Raw genomic sequence first — 20,187 nt, 5'->3', positions numbered from 1 at the left:
GCCCCTCTGAAATGTCCTCAAGCAAAATACTAGTCTCTACAGAAGAAATGAGAGGAGATTGTTTCTTTAGGGGATCAAATAAAATAAAAATAAAAACTAATTCTTTATGCACTGTCAGTGACTTCAAATTATCTCCTTACCTCACTAAATTATCAGGCTTTTAAAGACACAGGGAAATGATAAACACATATTCCATGGAGGCCAATAGTCCTCTAGGAAATGTTTTTATAATAACAATGTATCAAGTGACAATTTGAAAGGGGTGAAAGGGTTCCTGGTGATGAACCTACAGAGAATTATCTCCCTTGGCTTTAGAGAGCTTTATATCAAAGTATCAGCTCATTGTTTAGCCGTCCATCAACAACATTACGTTTTTGGTTCACTCTAACTGCTCTTATAGCTTTGTTTTCAGTTGCAGCAGTCAGCTGTTTTCGGCAAAAAAGCTCTGAAAAACCAACGGTACACTACCTGCTCAGCACCAAACAGCTGAAACCCAGTAAACGACTATAGCTGATGAACATAGTGGAGCATCCACACGACTGCAAATTAATGATAATGTGGCTCAATAGCGGCTGGGTGAGTAAATACAGAAGTGTTTGCTAACGAGTCTGCCACATCAACTTAAAAAGTGATAATATGTCTCTACAGTCTTGTTTAAGCTTGTTTCCTCTGCCCCCAAAGTGGCCATAAAAATCACTTATTTCAGGTTTAAATCAATGTGATCCAAATGCAGTTATAAACGTACATCCGCACACCAGACAATCTGGTACACAACTACTCAGATATAACTTGGCCACAGTTTATAATCGGTCATCAGGTAGACATAATATCCACCACTGTTTTCTCTGCTCTCTTTCATCTGCTCTGAGTAGTCACACTGTTTGCTTTATCTTTGCCAAAACTCTGAAGCAAGAAGCCAGACTGTGTAAAAGGCCTCTTTGACTTCATCATCTCTCCCAACCTAACGCTTCCACCCGTGCAACTGCAAATCCTCCTGTGTTTATTCAGCTTTGCACTTATGTGTTCACCTTTAACTTCTTCTCGGCTTCTTTCCACCTTCTCTACATTGGCTCGACTCAAAGGCTGGGGAGGAAGGGTAGGTAAGGGGGAGAGCAGAGCATCTACCATGGCGACGAGTGATCCAGTACTGAAACAAACTCACTCACTCTCACCACTGGTTTTAATGAGATGATCGGATGTTTGGAAAAAAGTTCAGAGAGCAGGCAACACTGTTTAACACTATGACATTTGGGCAGTGATAGCACTCCTGTGGAAAATAATAAGTCATAACTGAATTTAATTAATAGAAATGTCATTTTTTGATTCAACTTTTATGTAATATTATAAAACTGAAGTAAAACTGAACTGTTAATGTCAACACTTGAGCTGCAACTGTTGAATGCCATTCAACCTATCTACTAATGCTGCTATTCTTTTTACATATTTAATCCCTTCATTTAATGTTGGGAAGAAGGATGTTTTCCATACATTTGTGACATGTTTCTGTTTGAGTCCACCAGGCAGGTACAGGCAATAGATTATAGATATAGGTAATGTATAGGTATCAGCATTAGAGCTTCAACTAACGATTATTTTCATTATCGATTAATCTACCAATTATTTTCTCAATTAATTGTTTAGTCTATAAAATGTCAGAAAATAGTGATACTTCGGATGTCAGTATCATTTCTTCAAATGTCTTGTTGTGTCTGACGGTGTACAACCCAAGAATATTCAGTTTACAATAATATAAAACACAGAAAATAATATGGAAAAGGTAATAATATCAAAAATATTTTTTGGTATTGTTGCTTAAAAATTACTTAAATGATTATTTGATTATAATGAAAGTTGTATAGTATGTGGTTGGACTGTGTATGGTCAGTGTGCAAAATTGAGGATATAGTTGAAAACTGTAGTGGAACCACTGTAAACACCTGCTTTCAATGAAAGTAGCTAAAGTCTGCTCGAAAAGTAGCCTAATGTTGCTCGCTGTCGTAATACGCCAAATAGCATATTCATGACATCCTCGCGTCGTATTTGAATTCTGCCTAGTGTCAGCCGGTTTCAGCCCTTTATCTGTTTGCTTCTCTCCTACTGTCTGTGCTCAAATATAAAGTAAATTAATACAGCTGAATTCCAAAATAAGTTGTTCTCATTTACATGTTTTTCTGTTTCTGTTGTCAGACAACGGAACAAGTATGAAATAGTGACTGAAATGCAACCCGTCAAGACTAAATGTTAACCAGAAGTCACTTCCAAGCAGTTTCTAAACTGCTGCTCTGCAATGCTAAAATCCTGATTTTATAACCGCAACGTCGTCTGACTAATCACCACACACATAAGTTAAAGACAATGGCTGTGCTGTGATTTTGGCTATATTTACTTGTAAAATGATCACTAGAGAGAAAGTTAGAAGCTTATTCACATCTATGCAGCTGCCGTGCAGTAAATTGAACGAGACACATAGAGAGGTGTGCCTGCAGAGGGGAAAGCCCGACCTCAAGCTCACGGGGCAATACTGGCAACTATCTTCTCCAGAAAGTAGCTAAGGTAACGTTGCTAGATTTGTTGCTAGGGGTGTGAAAAGTCCGAAAATCTAACGACAAAGGCACTAAGTTGGCAACACTGCCTGTAAATGCCCTCTGATGACATAATAGAAACTGTGTGCTCCAGTTCATTTAGAAAGTACAACAGCCAATGGGGAAACTCCAACACTCGGCTGGCTAACCAATGGTGTAACTTCAGCACTCAGTCAGACAGTGACATTCCCATTGTTGCAACCAAAAAAAAAAATACAAGATTCAGAGCCAGAGAAAGAAATAAAAGGATGGGGTAGTGAAGTTCACATTTAGTGTATAATGGTAATGCATGTATAGGGTATAACCCAGCATGCCCGTATGAAAGGATGTATCACTATTGCAGACTCTCCACAATGGACCACGTCACAGTCAACGAGTGAACCAAATACATCTTTAAAATGTACATTAAATACACAAACCACTGTGCTGTACAATGAATTTTAAGGTAGAATAACAAGTTTTTTAATTGTGCTGAGGTGAGTCACATCTTTTAGAGTTCCTATGGTGACTGGAATAAGTAGGTTACAGTGAATGTACAACAATCCCTGGTTATTCAAGAAAATGCCAGTAAATGTGACGCTGCTGAACAAAAACGTATTACATCTGATCTTGGTTATTAAGTGATTCAGTCGTCTATAATTCTGTGACATGCATCCTACATTACTAACCATGCAGAACCAGACATTGGGCTTAAAAATAAAAAGGTAAACCAGTCACCGCCCTGGGAACTGCAGTCCTCCACCCACAAAGAGACACTTTAGTAACAAGAAAGGCACTCAGGAGAGTGCATACCTCTGCCTAGGCCAATGTCAAACAACATACACCATACTTCATAGAAAAAAATTAATATCCACGTTAAATGATCCAGATCAGCCCCCAAATTGAATGGGTTCTTCCCTGGCCCATGCCCCATCCCTCCACCAACTTTAGCATAAATTGGTTCAGTACTTTTTTGCGTAATCCTGCTGACAATAAACAGACACGAGTAAAATCATAACCTCCTTGGCAGAGGTAATAAAGACACTTCCTCTTTTATGCCACCACTTTACCTCATCTGCTCGCTGTTGTGCAGTGGAGGTAGGTAATCACAGGATGAATAATTCACCTTTAGTGACATGGCTACGAGTACACGCATGTAAAACACACAGACATGCACAAAATACTGTAAGCATGAGCACAAGATATCCAGTCATATTCCCATCTCCTATGACCTGAAATAACTGTGACTTTCTAAAAGTGGAGTTAAAGCTCTGGTTAAAACCTATAAATGGCATACATGTCCATGTGGATGTAGGACTTAGTGTAGACATTTTATAGGCAGACAGTTAATTAAAGCCTCAGGTCTTCCCACTGCAGCATCACTCTGTAACATGACCCTGGAGAATGACACTCGTTGGCATGGGAGGACACAGATGCTAGCAACTTTGGTGCAAAGATACCAAGACAGGAAAGTGAGATGCCCTCCTGGGGAACTAACCTTTTTTTGACCTCTGTAGTCCACATTATAACTCTTTCTACCATTTGCAACTTTGTCTCCTGCTCTCCTCGCGCTTTTCTTCGCCATTTCCTTCGCCACTTAGCTGACACAGTCTAAGATGTCTAGAGAGAAATGTTACTCTAACAAAGACAGTGGCAACAGGGGGTTGATTTCAGGGCATACAGTTTGTGGAACCCTGACTCCACAGCATTAAGGGAAAGTCTACAATCGCCTTTTACATGTTCAGATGTGTAATGTGCAACACGCTACATCAAATCAAAGAAAAGTGTTCAATGTTCTTCAGAAGAACAGACAAGATCAGAAAATATTTCAGTATAAACACACTGAGCATGTCTAGAAGAATGGCCTTCACACTGAAACAATGGGTGGTGTTGGCCAGCTGCCACACCTGTTAACAATATGGCCACTGATTGCTCTGTGAGCAGCTGCTGCTAATGGTCTTCATTAAGTAAGACCTTCGGTGCTGATATAAAAGAGACACCAAGGGCTGTATAGTAAGGTCAGAGATTACTTTCAAGTCCAGCTAGTCCTGTGAATCTGCTTGTCTCAAACCATAGCTTCTGAGGAGTACAGGGTGCTGCTTCTCAGATAACAGCCATGGCTCTTGGATGCCTTTTATGGTATGTTTTATTGATGCTGTGAGTTTCTGATAACTTCATTTGTTTCATTTTAAAATGGACTTTAACTAAATGTTTTGTTTTTTTTTTTTTTTTTTTTTTTTTTAACTGGCCTCTCATGCAGGATTTCCTGGACTTTGTTTTTGCTGTTTAATGGCAGTTCTGGTTTACCAGCTATAAAAGGTAATGATTTTCTTAACTACAACATTAGGCCTTAAATATCAAATTCATAATTTTTTTTTTTTCTCTACAGGGTATGGCTATCCTTACAAGACTGACTCACGTAACATTGGTGAGGGAGAAGATGAAGTATGGAACTCTCTATCGTCTGGCAGTAACTGGCAGGCTTCAGCCAGCCAGCCGACTGATGCTGTATACACAAGCTACAACAAGCCTTCAGTGGCACAGCAGCCAGTCTTTGTCAACACTCCACAAAAACTGCCAAATGCTCTTGAGGTAGAGAAACCTGTTAATGGTGATCCAAGAGACTGGGGCCTGCAAAACCTTGCTGAACCGTTCATCTTTCCTTTAAAACCCAACTACCTGCCAAGTGATCCAGCAAAGCCTCAGCCGTACCCTATCAAGCCTCAGGCAACATCACTTAATGCTGTGGCTTCAAACAGTATGAAGGCCTCTCCAAGCACTGGTGGTCCTGTTCATCATGCTAGTCTAACTGCTTACTATGAGCCTGCTACATCTTACACCGCTCAAGCTGCAAAGTCTCCAAGTCTTGACTCTTCGCAGGCTGACCCAGTTAGCAGTGGTTACAAAGTGACTGACTTAGGTTTTGGTTCCCGAGAAAAGGCGTTTAACACTGGCTCAAGTGCACATGGAGGCACCTTGCGTAACATTCCCCATCTTGTCTTTGAGGAGGTTTTTCAATATCCCTCTGAAAATACAGCGCCATCTCCAAGGTATGTTGGCACTTCCAGTTCTGCAGGAGGGTACAGCCAAGCTCCTTACATGAGTGAGGGGTCTCCAACTGGATATGCCTCAGAACCCTCGTTCCCAAGTTACCCAGCTAATGTAGGAGCCCAGCCTGTCTATACACCTGGGAAGGGACACTTATCCTCTAGGTTCTCTGGAGAGAACCTTAGGTTTGGTCAAACAAGTTACCAGCCACATGAGAACTCCCCTAGGCTTCCACAAAAACCAGACATCAGCACCCAAACTCTCCCTTCTCAGAGAGTGAGTGAACCAATCCTGCCTCCTTCACCCCCAATCTACAGTATGCAGTCCAGAAGCGCCTACCAGCGAGGCAGGTATGTCTTCAGCGAATCCACATACTCGCCACAATTTCCCCCTCCAATGCCTGTAAGCGCGACAGGTGAAGGGCTTGCAACAAGTCAGCCAGCTGCTCCTAAGGGTGTACAGAACCCTCAAAGGTATGTCAACTACCTTAAACTGATTTGTTGCAAATGCTTATGAACACACACCCCCTGAAATTATGCTTAATCTTTGTCTTCCAGAACCAAATGGTGACCATGATGTGTTAAAGTAACAGGTAAATGTTTTTATTTAGTTTGTTTCAAAGTACCTGTCCTGTGACTAACTTCTGCTTTATTGCTTGCAGAAGGATGTGCCCTCTGAAGAAAATAAAAATCTTAAATTTGAATTTTTTTGCTGTGGTCATCAATTTATGATTAGATTTGCAACTTCATGTACTCGAAACACAACTGCAAATCCTTAAAGGAGGCTAAGCCAGTGAACTGCACTAGAAAACCGTATGAACAAGACAAATTGCAAAATGAACAGTGCAGCTCTTGCGTTCAGTGTAAAGTGGCGCTCTAAACAGTAGGTGTCTTGGGCTGGGGTTTGACACATGATGTCGGGCTGCACTGGTGTCTGACTGTCATTAACAAGTGCACCGATATAAACATGCAAGTGGTTTACCTTGGCATTGAAATCCTTGCTTCCCAAATCCCCTGCAACGACAAAGGCACGAGTGTTAAATGGTGGTCTACCACAGCAACGTAAACACTAACTTGCAGACTCTTGACGCTTCAACTGCCTCAGCAAAACCTTTAAATCTACAAGTGTAAGAGCTCTAAGAAATAAGCTCGTTTAGAGCTATGACAAATGGGTCAAAAGCACAATTTGAAGGGGACATACAGCAACTGCAAACTCAGTCAAATCTAGGATATTAATGTGAACGTTTAACTTACTGAAGCACAAAACCACTGCTAAAAGCAATGACAAATATGAAATTCTGCCGTTGAACCAGAGTGACAGGTTGTCTAGAGCAGCTGCCTCAACACAGGGGTGCATGAGGGGCGCTTACCATATGAAGTCTGTACAGTGGCTGCAGAACGTCGGCTGCTTGAAAAACCTCGCAATAAATTTGTGGTTTTTCACTTCATGCACATTTTTCTGCCGCAAAGCACCTTTGCGGGCGAATCGGTTCCCAACCCCAGCTGAGTCATTATAATGTAAAAGATGGTCAGCCATAGTAGGAAAACAAAACAAAAAAACGACACAGCCACGACTTCGTGTTGTCCCGACCGCCTTGTGAGGTTGTCTCTTCACAGCTCTTGACAAGCCGTGCCGTTTCTGCTGGAGCGCTCTTGACGGACCGCACGCCTCCCCTCTGCCCGGACCACAGCTGAGCGCTTCTTTTTCATTCAAAGTGACGTCGGCGAAGTCTGCCTTCACGTACTGTGGGAATATTTCGCTTCAATTTCAGAGCACAATTGACAAGTTTATCAGAAGTGGCTTTTAGATGCCTGGAAAAATAGTTAACATTATTGATGTAAAGTGAAAGACCCTGTCTGCACACTACTGATGCATTGATATGTGGCCAAGATGAGCAATATATATTTAATTACATATAAAAGATACCCAGTCCTACATGATGCAAAAAGGTGACGAGAAACCTTACAGACCACACAATGGTCTGCTAATTGCACTTTGTTAGAAACTAAATGTGCTTCCTAATCTTGGCCTCATTGACTTAGGCCTATATCTATAGGCAAAATGAGTTTGGAGATCTTTTTTCCCCACTATTGATTTCTATACTTTTGTACATATCTGATAAATTATCTGCTTTTGTGCAAAGTTGGAATAGGTTAGAGACTTCAGCTTGACAGGCCTACCACATTGTTTATTGATTAGTTAGATCCATTGGATTTAATTCGATTTTCATAGGACTACAGTAGAATAAAGTTGTGCTTTTTCAACTAGATTTTTAGTTTCACACTAGTGCTAATTTCGTTGGTACACACGACCAATTAAACCGGGAACACTGTAAGAAGAAAAATATACGAGGAGTACTTGTAAGCGACATGTGCCTCCACCCTTTGCTGAAAAATCCCAGAAACAGCCTCTGGTGTTGTGCGCCATACTGTGGAATTAAACTACATTGCAGGTTTTGATCAAGCTTAGAAAAGGGCCATGTAACAGGGAGACTGACAACTGAACTGCACACAAAATACGTTCAGTATACGATATACAGTGGCTTCAAAAAGTATTCAGACCCCTTCGCTTTTTGTGCACCTTGTTGTGTTGATTATTTAATCATAAATGGTTTAAAATTGTCATTTCGCCCAACAATGCTCTATTAGATTGGATGGGCAGCGTCTGTGAACTGCCACCTTCAGGTCTCTCCACAGATACTCTATGGGGGTTTAAGTCTGGATTCTGGCTGGGCTACTCAAGGACTGTCAGAGACTTGTCCTGGGTCTCTGCATCAGGTCATTGTCTTGCTGTACTCTAGAGCAGGTGTTCTTCGAAGACCTCTCTGTATTTGGCTGCATTCATCCTTCCCCCGATTCTGACCAGTCTCCCTGTCCCCGCCGCTGAGTAGTGACCAAGGCCCCTCTTGCCCGGTTACTCAGTTTTCCCGGACGGCCAACTCCAGGAGGAGTCCCGGTGGGTCCAGAGTCTTTCATTTCACAGTCATTGAGGCCACTGTGCTCCTGGGAATACTCGCGGTGACGCGCAGTTTCTATGGCGACAGGTAGACGCCGAGCCGCCACGGAAAACGGATGTGGCGTAAAGTGGGGGACGCCGAAGTTTTTGAACCGTTTTGAGCGGCGAAGTCAGTGCCGAAGGTACGTCGCTTTTTAGTCCATTCAGTACATTTTGACCAACACGGTGCCTTTTTAGCACGCCATTAGTCTGTTCATGAAAGTCTGTACGAATCAGTAGTCGTCCCCGAGCGTTAGACTGGTCTGCGTTAGCTCGGCTAGCGTTAGTGGCAACATTTTTGCTAATGTTTGCGCTAGTATCAGTCTTTTAAATAGCGTATAGCTAGTTTGTTAACACTGCTAGTTATAGTTATTAGGTAGCTGTCATGTCATGCTATGCCAGCAATACCTCAAATGATGCTATAATGTTTCATATGACATGGTCTCTACTCTGTTTTGAAACAGAGTAAGTCAGCTATAGCACTCCTTTAGCTAGCTAACGTATGTTGACAATGCTTGTCAACAGAGTATTTTATTATTAGCCGTGATAACAATTTATTCATCCCCTAAGAACACCATGAGCAAACGCGAGGACACATGGGAGAGGCTGGAAACTGAGTTTGACCATTTTCTACTGGACATGAAGCCATATGTCCTTAAGCACGCCAACAAGACAGGTGGGATTTCATTTAATGTCTATTAAACATAGTTAAGCATCACTGCTGTGGCAAACTTAATTGCAGATTCTGTTTTTTTTACTCTTTGTGCTGTTTCAAGAACATGTATCATGCTAAGCAAAGTAAGGTGATATGTTTAATCACCCGTAACATAATTTCCCCTCTTCCTCTCTTTTCCAATATTCTCAGAGCGCCAGCGATGTGCCATATGGATAAAGAAGCTGTGTGACCCAGCCACGTGTGGTTCAGGTCTGATAGGTCGTAAGAACCGCAACATGTATGCCCGTTTGCTCCTTCACATGCTCAAAAGAGGGGTCCTGGAGGGGCCTTTTACCAGCAAACCAGAAGCGGGCAGCCTCAAGACACTCCCTACCTACATGGTAAGAATGGCTGCTTCATCATATCGTAAATATAACTAAATTGCCATCTAGCAGCAAGACAATGTTCTGGTTTCAAAACACTTTTGTGCCTTAATTAGAAGTATAATGCACTTCATAGTCAAATTTACTTGAAGAGTCTTTTTCTCTGCAAGGTGACATAGCCAAAGTCAGTTAAAAAAAAAGATTGTAGCTTCAATCTAATGCTGTTGCAACTCAATAATTATCATTGTAAAGGATTTGCATATACTGTTACACTTAATTAATGTAATCATCATCTCCTGTCTTTGAATTTTAATTGTAGTCCATCTACTTTGATGAGCCACTGAGTGGTCGTTCTGTGGAGCACAGCAATGCAGGTTTGCCTGACTGGGTGACTGGAGAGCTAGGTTGCTTTACCGATGACAGTTTGACTGTTGGCCTGGTTAAGGAGAGAACCAGTTCCACACCTATTGCAACTCATCACAGGTACTTTTCCACTGTACATCATCTTGGTCAAATATACACAGGTATAGCTTGAAGGTTTCCTGTGTTGGAAATAGCTTTTTTTTTTTTTTGGTGCTTACACTGGTAAGATTTGCTGCTGATAGGCCCAATGTAGCTCAAATTTCTTCCTCTTAGCTGTAGTGCATTGCTTTAAATAAAAATGTTTCCATCCTTCTCTTTTTACTCTAATGATCACACCATGTTTAGTGTCACTTATGAGTTTAAGTTTAAGAATATAGACTCACCGAGCACTTTATTAGAAACACCATACTAATACTGGTAATACTCCTTTTAAACTCTGGTCCATGTTGACATGATTGCATCACATCATTTCTATAGATTTTTCAGCTACACATTCATCTGCCAATCTGCCTGTTCTACCATATCCCAAAGGTGTCTACTGGATTCAGATCTGGTGACTGGGGAGGTCAGTGAAGTACACTGAACTCACTGTCATGTTCATGGAACCAGAGACTACTTTTGTTTTGTGGCATTGTGACTTTTACTTTATGTGTGCATTATTATGCTGGGTGCGGCCATTAGAAGATGGTGAATTGCGTCCGTAAAGGCATGCACATGGTCAGCAACAATACTCCGATAGGTTGTGGCATTAAAACGATTATTGATTAGTATTAATGGGCCCAAAGTGTGCAAGGAAAAAAATCCCCACACCATTACACCACCATCACCAGCCTGGACTGTTGACACAAGGCAGGTTGGGTCCATGGATTTGTGCTGTTGACACCAAGTTCTGACCCTACCATCTGCACGCCTCAGCAGAAATCCAGATTCATTAGACCAGGCTACATTTTTCCAGCCTTCAACTGTCCAGTTTTGCTGAGCTTGTGCCCACGGCGGCCAGAGATTTCTGTTCTTGGCTGACAGGAGTGGAACCCGAAGTGGTCTTCTGCTGTTGAAGCCCATCCGCCTCAAAGTTCAACGTGTTTTGCATTCTGAGATGCTGTTCTGCTCAACATAGGTGTAAAGAGTAGTTTAATTAAGTAATCTTAGTTAGCGTAGCTTATTCTGTCAGCTCCAACCAATCTGCCATTTTCACATGACCTCTCACATCAACAAGTCCTTTATGTCTTAAGAACTGCCGCTCAAGGGATAGTCTTTGTTTTTCGCACCATTCTGAGTAAACTCTAGAAACTGTTGTGCGTGAAAATCCCGGGAGATCAGCTGTTTCAAAAATACTCATACTAGCCCAACCAACAACCATGACACTGTCAAAGTCAGTGAGATCACATTTTTTCCCCATTCTGATGTTTACTCTGAACATTAACTGAAGTTCCTGAGCTGTATTCGCATTAATTTATGCAGTGCATTGCTGCCACATGAATGGTTAATAGGATAACTGCATGAATAATTAGGTGGATGTGTGTTCCTAATAAAGTGCTTGGTGAGTGTATATCAGTCAGATCTTTCATATATTTTAAATAGTGCATTTGGTGCTTAGCACAACTCTTTGCATCTAGCTGACATCTGAAATTGCTGCCTCTGAATGAGCTCTTCTGATTCTGTGAGGAACATGATCTAAATTTCAAATAATTGACTGAAGCTAATTTCTGATTAGCATATTATGCTTCCTAAATGGAAGCATAATATAATCTCATTTATGCCTAAAAGATTTAATGTGTGCTTATCAAAATGGCGGTGAGAGATTCTAGCAACCCTCTCTATTGAAATACATTGCATTTGTCAGACAAAAGTCAAATATGGGCATTCTATTATGGTATTACTGTATGTTCCTGCAGAATTAGAGATTATTGAAAAGAGAGCTCTCCCATTGTTCCAGCTGGCGAGGCATCCTGTTTTAAAGGTCTTTTTTTCAGATTGAAAACATTGATCTTGGTTGTGAAGATCGTATTCGCACAGCAGCACTATCTGAGAAGCCGAAGACATTGCCAAGTTCTTGCATCAGTCTGCATGAGCTGTCCATTCTGACTTTTCAAAGAGAAATACTTCAAAACAGCATGAGAGGATGAGGTACCTCTCGTACTCTCTATCCATCTTTCTGTTCCTCTCCTCTTTACACTTTCCAGTGGTTGAACCCGAGGTCTAACTCCTACAGAGAAGAGAGGAAAGAAGAGAATTAAGTTTGCTAGCTCATTAGCTTACTCTCTGTTACTTAAATTGCTTGGGTTCTTTTCTTGTATGAACATCAGCTAAATGCGTAAAACTTAAATATTTGGATTTTTGATTTAGAATTGTGCAGCTTGATTAAAAAGGCTTGACTGAGAGCTCATGTACTACACAGGGCTTCATGCACATGCATACACATATACACACACACGTGTGAGGTCTTTCAATATGCTTCACTAAATCATCAGTCATCCTAGTTTGCTCAAGGATATTTCCTCTGACTGCAGGCAGTTCAGGGGCTTGACAAAGTTATGTTAGCAATGGCTCGGGTTTTTCATTCCAATTAACAAGGAAAGGCAAATCAGAGCCCAGTGGCTTGATATGCTCATTAGCATAATAAAAAGAGAGCGCTGTAAGTGTAGTAGAGAGAGCTTCATATCCATTGTTTCACTGTGTAAGAAAGAGCACAGGCCCTTTTCTCTCACATTTAATTCAACTTTTGCTGTCAGGGGGTTGTAGAATATTCGATTCTGAGAAAATGATCATTAGGACTTGTCTTCAAATATTTGTCACAGTTAAGCTTGCATTATCTAGCCTGTGTCCTAGTAGTAGACCACATTTTAATTCTGTGTTTTGAGTTTGTACAATATCACTGAAGAAATGACATAATTAAATTCATTTAAAAAGTCACCATGCAGACTTAATCAACTGCTCCTTCAATGTAGAGGCAATGGGAACTATTATGTTCTAATGCAGAGTAGTAGCAGTGACACACAGTATTAGATGTTTATTAATTATGTTTATTTTAAATAGATATATTTTAATCAGTTGATTAAATTAAACAAAGGCTGTTGTTTTCCAAAAGACTCAATTTTATATGACATGATCAGACTTTTTGATGTCTACCAGTGAGGTATTGTTAAATCATTATTGAACTGTTTGTATGACCAAAAGGATCAGTCTGTTTGCATAATAAATTCTATAGCTTATATTACAAGTGATTCAAAACAAAGTGGCTACCTTCTATAAGGCACAGCTCTTCCCTCTCTCTGCTATAAAGTGTGTGGATAGAGGACCATAGTGTATGATTGCGATAAGACCATGAAAGACGCTCAGATCAGAGGCTACTGTCCTGATGGAGAAAATTATTCAGGCCAAGAGTCCTTTTATGTGTCTCTCTCATTTAGATAAGATTAAATGGAAGGAACTCATCTGAGTCCCTCCCTATGATGTGGTAACGTTTGATCTGTCTCACTCACCATTAGTCAGGAGATGGACAGGGCTTTTTAGCTTGTGAAACTGTTAGATCCAATTCAAGTTTCAACATCAAAAGGCATAGTTGGGAGGGTTTTGGGATGTTTTGAGGAGTAACTGTTTTGTAATATGTTTGTGTGTGTTAACAGACACGTCATTCAACCTCCTTAGTCTAAAATCCCCTGGATAAATTCCACTGTGCATTCCACTACTGCTGTGCTATTCCTAATTTAGCCGCAAGATGGAGCCACTGCTTCATCTATAGCACTAACTTAGGCCGAGGAATGGTATGGGAAAGCAACTTCAGTCAGTGAGGGTCAAAGGATCATACAAAACAGCTTTAGGATTAGTCTACATTAGTCTCCACTACATCTTCTTATATTTCAGCTTGAGTTCAAAAGGGAGAGATAATGGTAAAGTTGTGACAGGAAAAATGTCAAGTGTGGGTTGGTTTTGAAATGTTAACTTGGTAATTGGCACCGCTGTGGTCAGGTTCACTGCTAAAGTTTAGTTGAAGAGCAGGTAGTTTTGGCTTTATCTCTTTGCATGTAGCTCTATTCTCCATCCTCTATAGCCTCTCTTTTAGGCCTCTTTTTCCCCTTTTTTCTGTTATTATTTTTCCGCTTGTCTCTCCTCGACTTCTGCCTTCCATCTGTGTGCTTTTCACACACACATGAAAACTTTTAACGCCGCGTTCCACTCTCCCGCCCTTATTTTTTTTCCTCTGGGTAAGTGCGACAATAACATTGTCCTTGCAGTTGCAGGAGTCAGCCGTTGATGTTGGTGTAAACGCCTCTTGTCTCTCCCTCATAGGCCAGAATGTTTCCACTGATCTTCCAGCCTCCAGGTGCTGTTGGGTTATGTTGGAGGGTGTGTAGAGGCTGAGGGATGTTTGTGTCCCAAGGTCAGACTGCTTTCCTGAGAGTGCCCCGAGGCTGAGACCTTGGCCCTCTGGCTATGCACCTGGAGGTCAGGCTTGGGTATGGATGTCTGGCTGCTTTAATCAGCCAAGCTGCAGCTTCTGAGGCTCTACATGGTGTTCTCATTTTCTTCTGTGTGTGTGCGCGCGTGTGCGTAGCTCTGGCCGGACTTGGGACTGCTTTGATCTCTGGGCCTCAGACTCCAGACACATCTGATTCAATTATCCTCATCCACCTGTTGACTTAGAGGCCCAAGATTGCGAAGCTTGGCCCCCCTGTCCAAGTTTCACAGCTGCATGTGTTTGTGCATGTGCATGCAGGTGTGTGTGTCCATATGCGCATGCACAGACAAACTACTATGTACGAAAGGAGTGAGTGAGTACACAAAAGCTAAAGTCTGCAGGGTTTAATTTAAACCTTTGATTATAATTGATTATACATGAGTGAAACAATGTTTTATTCCTAACAGAATTATTGCAAACGGTATTGGTCTTTTCATGTGATAGTTTTATTTTTTAATTTTAACCGTTTAGGCACATGTTTCACTCAGTCACTGTATCAGCTGTTGCAAGACTTTGCTGCCCTCTCATTGTAACTAATGTGAAAACAAGTGCATCAGTGCTTTGGTCGCGTTCAGGACAATTGATGCATTTATAAAACATTATTTACAACGCAGGGCACATCACTTAGAGACTTCCACAACCATACATTTACAGAAGCACAATGTAATTATTACATATTATTATACAGGGCTGCAGAACTCTGTGCACCTTTTAGGAGTTGATATCGTAACTCTTCAGGCCACTGCACACTCTTTAAATGAATTAAACATGAACAAATCAGTCAACAAACCTTGCTCAATAAGAACCTGGCTCCCAGTGAGGTTCTCCTCTTGAGTATCTAAAACCCTGGTGCTCATGCAGAGATAGGGACAGTTCAAAGTGACATTACTTATGTTACTGTATATTTTATGCCTTTTATAACTGAGTAGTCTTAACCTCAGAGTCTCTGTTATCACTCTTATTAATCAGAATCATATTTAGCAAAATCTCTTTAATACTTTAAAACATGAGAAACATATTTCATTTTCATTGTCAATTTGTTTTTATTTTTTTAAACTGGAAAAACAACAGAGCAATAAGAAACATTACCAGCTGTGTGCCTGACTCAGGTTTAAAAAAATGTTTTCCAGCAGATTTCCAGCTGTCACAAACAATAAAGGACAAAGACTGATAAAATAGCATAAGGACAAAAAACAATAAAAGTAAAAAGTTAGACAAAAAGTTATATAAGGGGCTGAGCAAAAAACCCATTTTTAAAAGTGAATAAAGATTAAAATTAACTTTTTAAATGTATACAGAGACAGGTTGCACAGAATTTCAAGGGCTAAGATAGGAAATTGGTTGACGAAACATTCTGTTAACAATTATTAAAGCAGTCATCACACACACGTTAATTAAGAAAAGGCACAAATATTAAATGTCAGCAAGAAGACCATTAAAGTCCCTCATTGGACTTCTAATTCTCAGAGCCAAAGAATTAAATTAGACACAAAGTTACAATCTGGATGTCATTTCTATAACAGCAAGTAAAAGTAAAACCACAGTGCTCCATTGATAGGTCTTTTATAAAAAATATAATAGGCAAATAAATACAACATATTAATGTCAGTGTCCAGTTAAATATAACAGTTTTAAATAGTACCTAGAGCCATTGCAGCCAACAATCCTTACGATACTATCAAGATCCAGATATTTCAGGCATAGAAATAATTGAGCCAACCTTGTATTCATTAGTTATTGCTGTGAAATAGTTGCAGGGTAGAATATCTATATAATCTACAATAATATTTACTCAGTCAACAGAGTTGCAAGCTATATAAATACTGTGTTGGTTTTGAATGTGTGTTCCCTAATTTATGGGATTTAAGGTAAAAGACACAAATTACAGTGGTGACTCTTGCAGGTATCTGCTTGCACAGATATCCTCCTGTTTTAGTATCAGCGGTCTTTCCAGAAACCCCACAGCAATAGTGCTTTCATACATGAGATAACATTGCCTGTGACAAATGAGATTCAAAATTCTCAATACCAGGAATGCTAAAAAAATTACATGGGAAGAAAAGAACGCCCATAGGCTCCAAACTGAAAGTGTGAAACAGTGCCCTCTAGAACGTAATGTGATGTCTTTATTAGATGACAACATTTTCTTTCCTCATTGTTGTCATACATCCGCCTGTCTTCATCTACCTCTTCATTTAATTAGAATTAGTGGGACATGAGTGCCCCGTGTGCCTGCTTTTAATGAGAGTGTAAGTTCAGTTATGCCTATATATATGTGTGTGTGTGTGTGTGTGTGTGTGTGTGTGTGTGTGTGTGTGTGTGTGTGTGTGTGTGTCTGTCTGTGCCAATGAATATAAGCAGTTTCCCTGTTAAGCTGCTTGTTTCAACCATGATGGACATCATGAGGGACAATGATTGAGTTGTATGATTATAAAAAGATTGAACAACCCATAGACTGGTGCCATGTGGGCTGTGCATGGAAACAGACTGATGTATAGCAGAGACGTTTATTGTTCAGATGGGATGAAATGCAGACCACAAACCATGCAACCAATGCCAGATGTTGATCTGCGTAAATAGCAAGGCACTCTGCCTACGCAAGCACATTCATATGCAAACAGACAGACGAGAGCAGACTCCAGAGACGTGCACGCACACATACTGTACGTTAACCTCTCACACTTTTCTTATTGTTTTTCTCTCACTTAATGTTTTCCAGGAGAAGGCTGTATGAGGAGCAGACCCCATTGAGACCCACAGCCTCCAGTCCACTCAAACAGTCACCCAGACAGGACACTGGAAGGGTTAGTTCATCACTGTACTTCAAACTGTCAACCACATCTCAGGGGCTTCCCTGGCATACTTGTCTTAAGATTCAACAAGTTGGGTTTTTCAGATTTCTAGATTGCTGCAAGGTAGCTGTGATGACACATTGAAATATTAAGAGCAAACCTGCCTTTGCCAATAAAAATAGTAGCCACAATGTTTTGCTTTCTTCTTTAATGCAAGCCAATTTGGAAATTCCTGCTCTAATTTCCCCATGAAGTCAGAGGAAATTCCCAGAACTCATAAGTTGTTGGTTCAAGGAAACAAAAATGTAGCTAATGGTTGTGATCACAATGCATTTGACAGTTACATACACTGAGCTGCCAGTTTATTAGATACACCCATCTAAAACTAATGCAGTCAAACACAACAGCCCCATTAAAAAAATCCTGCTCTTTTTATGAGGGATATAATGCTCAGATTTTTTTTAAACTGTTTTAGAGGGGCGTTGATTCAACTGTGTGGTTGTGGCATTGTTTAATTATATTGTATTATAATAACATTACTGATATATAGTAAGTGGGGTGGACAAAATAATAGAAACCCTTGTCAGATGTGACCATTTTTGTTTGTCTGTTTTCATAATATTAAATATTCGTGACTACAGAGAGAAAAAAAATCAAACTTTACATTTTGAAAAAAGTTAATATTTCAAAACAGTGTAAAACTCAATTCATATGCTGCTAAATCCTGATTGGTTCACTGAAACAGGTGATGTTGCGTTTTGGCAGTAGAGCCTCGCCCACTTCAAATCAGCAAGAAGAACACAGAAAAAAACAGCAGAAACATGTGAAACAACCAAACCTGTCCTAACCTTGTCAGAAAATTGTGTGTTCATTGAGGTCCACATCTCTAATAATAAGAAGCTGATTGAGAAATATGTTTTATGGGCCTTTAATGTGTTATTCTCATCAAACCATCGTGAATCTACTGTCAGTGGCTACTTAATTAGGTAATGCAGTCCAATACAACAGCTCTGCCACAGCATCTATCTTTATGAAGCTCATAATGTTTGGTCTTTGGTGATAGAGTCAGAAATGTTTTGATTGAATCATATGTTTTAGCCTTGATGCCATAGTTAGTGTTGCACTAGACTACATTATATTGAGTTGTTTTTCTAATATTTTGTCCCCCTCATGTATGTAAATGGGAAAGACAAAAACATATAAACACCTCAATAATAAACATATGAATAATTGAATCTACAGATTTCCGACAATGTCACCCAAAACAGAACATTATGAGCTTTAAAGATAGATGATTTTGCAGGGTTTTTGTATTGCATTGCATTAGATTGTAAAAATGTACTAATAAAGTCGCCACTGAGCGATTATGTTCATGGTACAAGCCAATATACAGTTCATTGGCACATCTGTGACCAAAACCATTTAAGGCCGTTCATACTTATCAGTGTATAACACAATGCATTTAATTCCTGGTACGATACTGAGACTGTGACATGCAGCTTTGAACAGCCGGTGACCCGCATACTTGGCATTCCCAGATATTGAAATGAAACATTTACCCTGTTCGTTCGAGAGTTGAGGCCCTGGGACCTTAATGCCATTTTAATCAGAAGGGGCATTTAATCCTGAGCTATTCCTGCCATTTCTCTGTGTCAGTGCAGTTCCACAGAGGTACATCCAAGGTCCACACGCCACTAGATCCTAATCAAATTCAACAACATCTCTCCTTTCCCTATCACTCTCTCAACTTTATTAGATATTTCCCCTATTTCAACCATGCTGCCTGACCTCGATTCGAGTAAACTGATCTTGTATCAACAGAACCCCTGGAAGCATTCAAATTATACTGTATAAAACAAATCCGGAGGCCAGTTGTAACAAAAGGCCGGGGAAAACAAGAATGACAGGCAGCATAGCTGTGCGTGCCCCTCTTGTGGAATTTACTGCGTGACGGAAATGATTTTGAACTGCCAAACATCTGGAGTGCTGTATGTGAGAGGGAGGAGAGTTAGGGAGCAAAGGGTGGAGAGATAGAGATAACGAGGGAGTAGAATGCTGTTTGTTTGGGAGGAGAACACATGTGCATGTACTGTATATCTTTAAGCTTTTAAAGAACCTTTTTGTTGTTGCCGATTTTAAAAAAAAAAAAAAAAAAAAAAAAAAAAAAAAATTATATTGTTTCAAATAATGACCTCCATCACAGTCTCTTGTTCTCTTCCTCAGGCCAGACTGCCAATCAAAGTGCTGTCAGAAATTTTAAAAAATCCTCCTCTAATCTATATCATCCCTTCCCTTCCCTTCCCTTTTGTTTTTGCCATTCTCCCTCTTTACCTCCAAAGGTTGATGGGGCGCTGAAGGCAGATATGTCTCCAGATGACAGTGACCTGGAGGCTCGTCTCAACAGCTGGAACCTGGGGGTGAGTCCAGGGGCATGCCTTGAGCTTCTTGGTTACATACAGCTGCCAACACGTTGCAGCTCATCTACAGTGACAGTGACTCTGGATACCTGACCTCACGAGTAAATCTAAATCAATAGTGCAATGGTGCTGAGTTAGCTGTAATGCATACACACTGCTGAGCAAAGAGTAAAAAAAATCTCTTTCACCTATGTCCTCTTGAAACCACTTCCTTAGGCACCTCAGTGCTATTGTAGGATGTGAGGGTAGGATGAGGAGTGGAAGAAGGGTTGTGTAAACTGAGCATTTGACGATATGTGCACCTCTCTTATCTCCTTTGTCTGGAGTGCAACAGGCCAGGGCTTGATAAGCACTCTGCCCTCATCTCTTTTATTCCCTTATTTCTTCCCTATCTCCTCACCTGCATGACCCCGAGTCTCTCTTTTTCTTTTTCGTTTGCTTGTCACCTCTGTCATTTCTCCCACATTACTTACATATCGATGTTTTTTACAGAACACCCCCCCTCTTTCTGTCTT

General features: G+C 40.5%; 3 protein-coding genes across 9 annotated transcripts in view; 2 read left to right on the top strand and 1 right to left on the bottom strand.

Moving 5' to 3' along the window:
• The window catches only part of prkcab (protein kinase C, alpha, b), a 103,821-nt gene extending 96,552 nt beyond the window's left edge, over nucleotides 1-7,269 (bottom strand). Inside the window, exons 1-2 of the mRNA XM_040122914.1 lie at nucleotides 6,979-7,269; nucleotides 6,591-6,622 (exon numbers count right to left, since the gene is read on the bottom strand). Of these exons, the coding sequence (XP_039978848.1) occupies nucleotides 6,591-6,622; nucleotides 6,979-7,145 (199 nt within the window). The 5' untranslated portion in view covers nucleotides 7,146-7,269. The remainder of the gene's footprint in view (nucleotides 1-6,590; nucleotides 6,623-6,978) is intronic.
• Nucleotides 4,565-6,312, top strand: LOC120787250 (DNA-directed RNA polymerase II subunit RPB1-like). Of its 2 annotated transcripts, none has more exons than XM_040122923.1 (5): nucleotides 4,565-4,700; nucleotides 4,822-4,880; nucleotides 4,951-6,082; nucleotides 6,167-6,201; nucleotides 6,274-6,312. In XM_040122923.1, exons 1-4 carry the CDS (start codon nucleotides 4,678-4,680, stop codon nucleotides 6,177-6,179), a joined length of 1,227 nt encoding a protein of 408 aa, XP_039978857.1. In that variant the 5' UTR covers nucleotides 4,565-4,677; the 3' UTR covers nucleotides 6,180-6,201; nucleotides 6,274-6,312. The 2 variants fall into 2 exon arrangements, with proteins under 2 accessions (XP_039978857.1, XP_039978852.1); XM_040122918.1 differs by having other exon boundaries at nucleotides 6,271-6,312.
• Nucleotides 7,270-8,375: 1,106 nt separating the features above from the next.
• Nucleotides 8,376-20,187, top strand: part of cep112 (centrosomal protein 112) — a 98,949-nt gene continuing 87,137 nt past the window's right edge. For 2 of the 6 annotated variants that reach the window (XM_040123609.1, XM_040123612.1), the window contains exons 1-6: nucleotides 8,377-8,746; nucleotides 9,174-9,279; nucleotides 9,469-9,659; nucleotides 9,961-10,124; nucleotides 17,183-17,267; nucleotides 19,595-19,672. In XM_040123609.1, the coding sequence (XP_039979543.1) occupies nucleotides 9,180-9,279; nucleotides 9,469-9,659; nucleotides 9,961-10,124; nucleotides 17,183-17,267; nucleotides 19,595-19,672 (618 nt within the window). In that variant the 5' untranslated portion in view covers nucleotides 8,377-8,746; nucleotides 9,174-9,179. The other 4 variants (XM_040123607.1, XM_040123610.1, XM_040123606.1 and 1 more) reach the window with 4 other exon arrangements.

The sequence above is a fragment of the Xiphias gladius genome, chromosome 3 (assembly GCF_016859285.1).
Source record: "Xiphias gladius isolate SHS-SW01 ecotype Sanya breed wild chromosome 3, ASM1685928v1, whole genome shotgun sequence".
In the NCBI taxonomy this organism is placed as follows: domain Eukaryota; kingdom Metazoa; phylum Chordata; class Actinopteri; order Istiophoriformes; family Xiphiidae; genus Xiphias; species Xiphias gladius.
This window is presented reverse-complemented; position numbering and strand designations above follow the sequence as displayed.

Bases quoted from the DNA above. Each gene is read 5' to 3' on its own strand.
- LOC120787250 (XM_040122923.1), top strand. From the start codon at position 4,678: ATGGCTCTTGGATGCCTTTTATG. The intron at 4,701-4,821 runs GTATGTTTTATT...CCTCTCATGCAG, and splicing joins GCTCTTGGATGCCTTTTATG to GATTTCCTGGACTTTGTTTT. The intron at 4,881-4,950 runs GTAATGATTTTC...TTTTCTCTACAG, and splicing joins TGGTTTACCAGCTATAAAAG to GGTATGGCTATCCTTACAAG.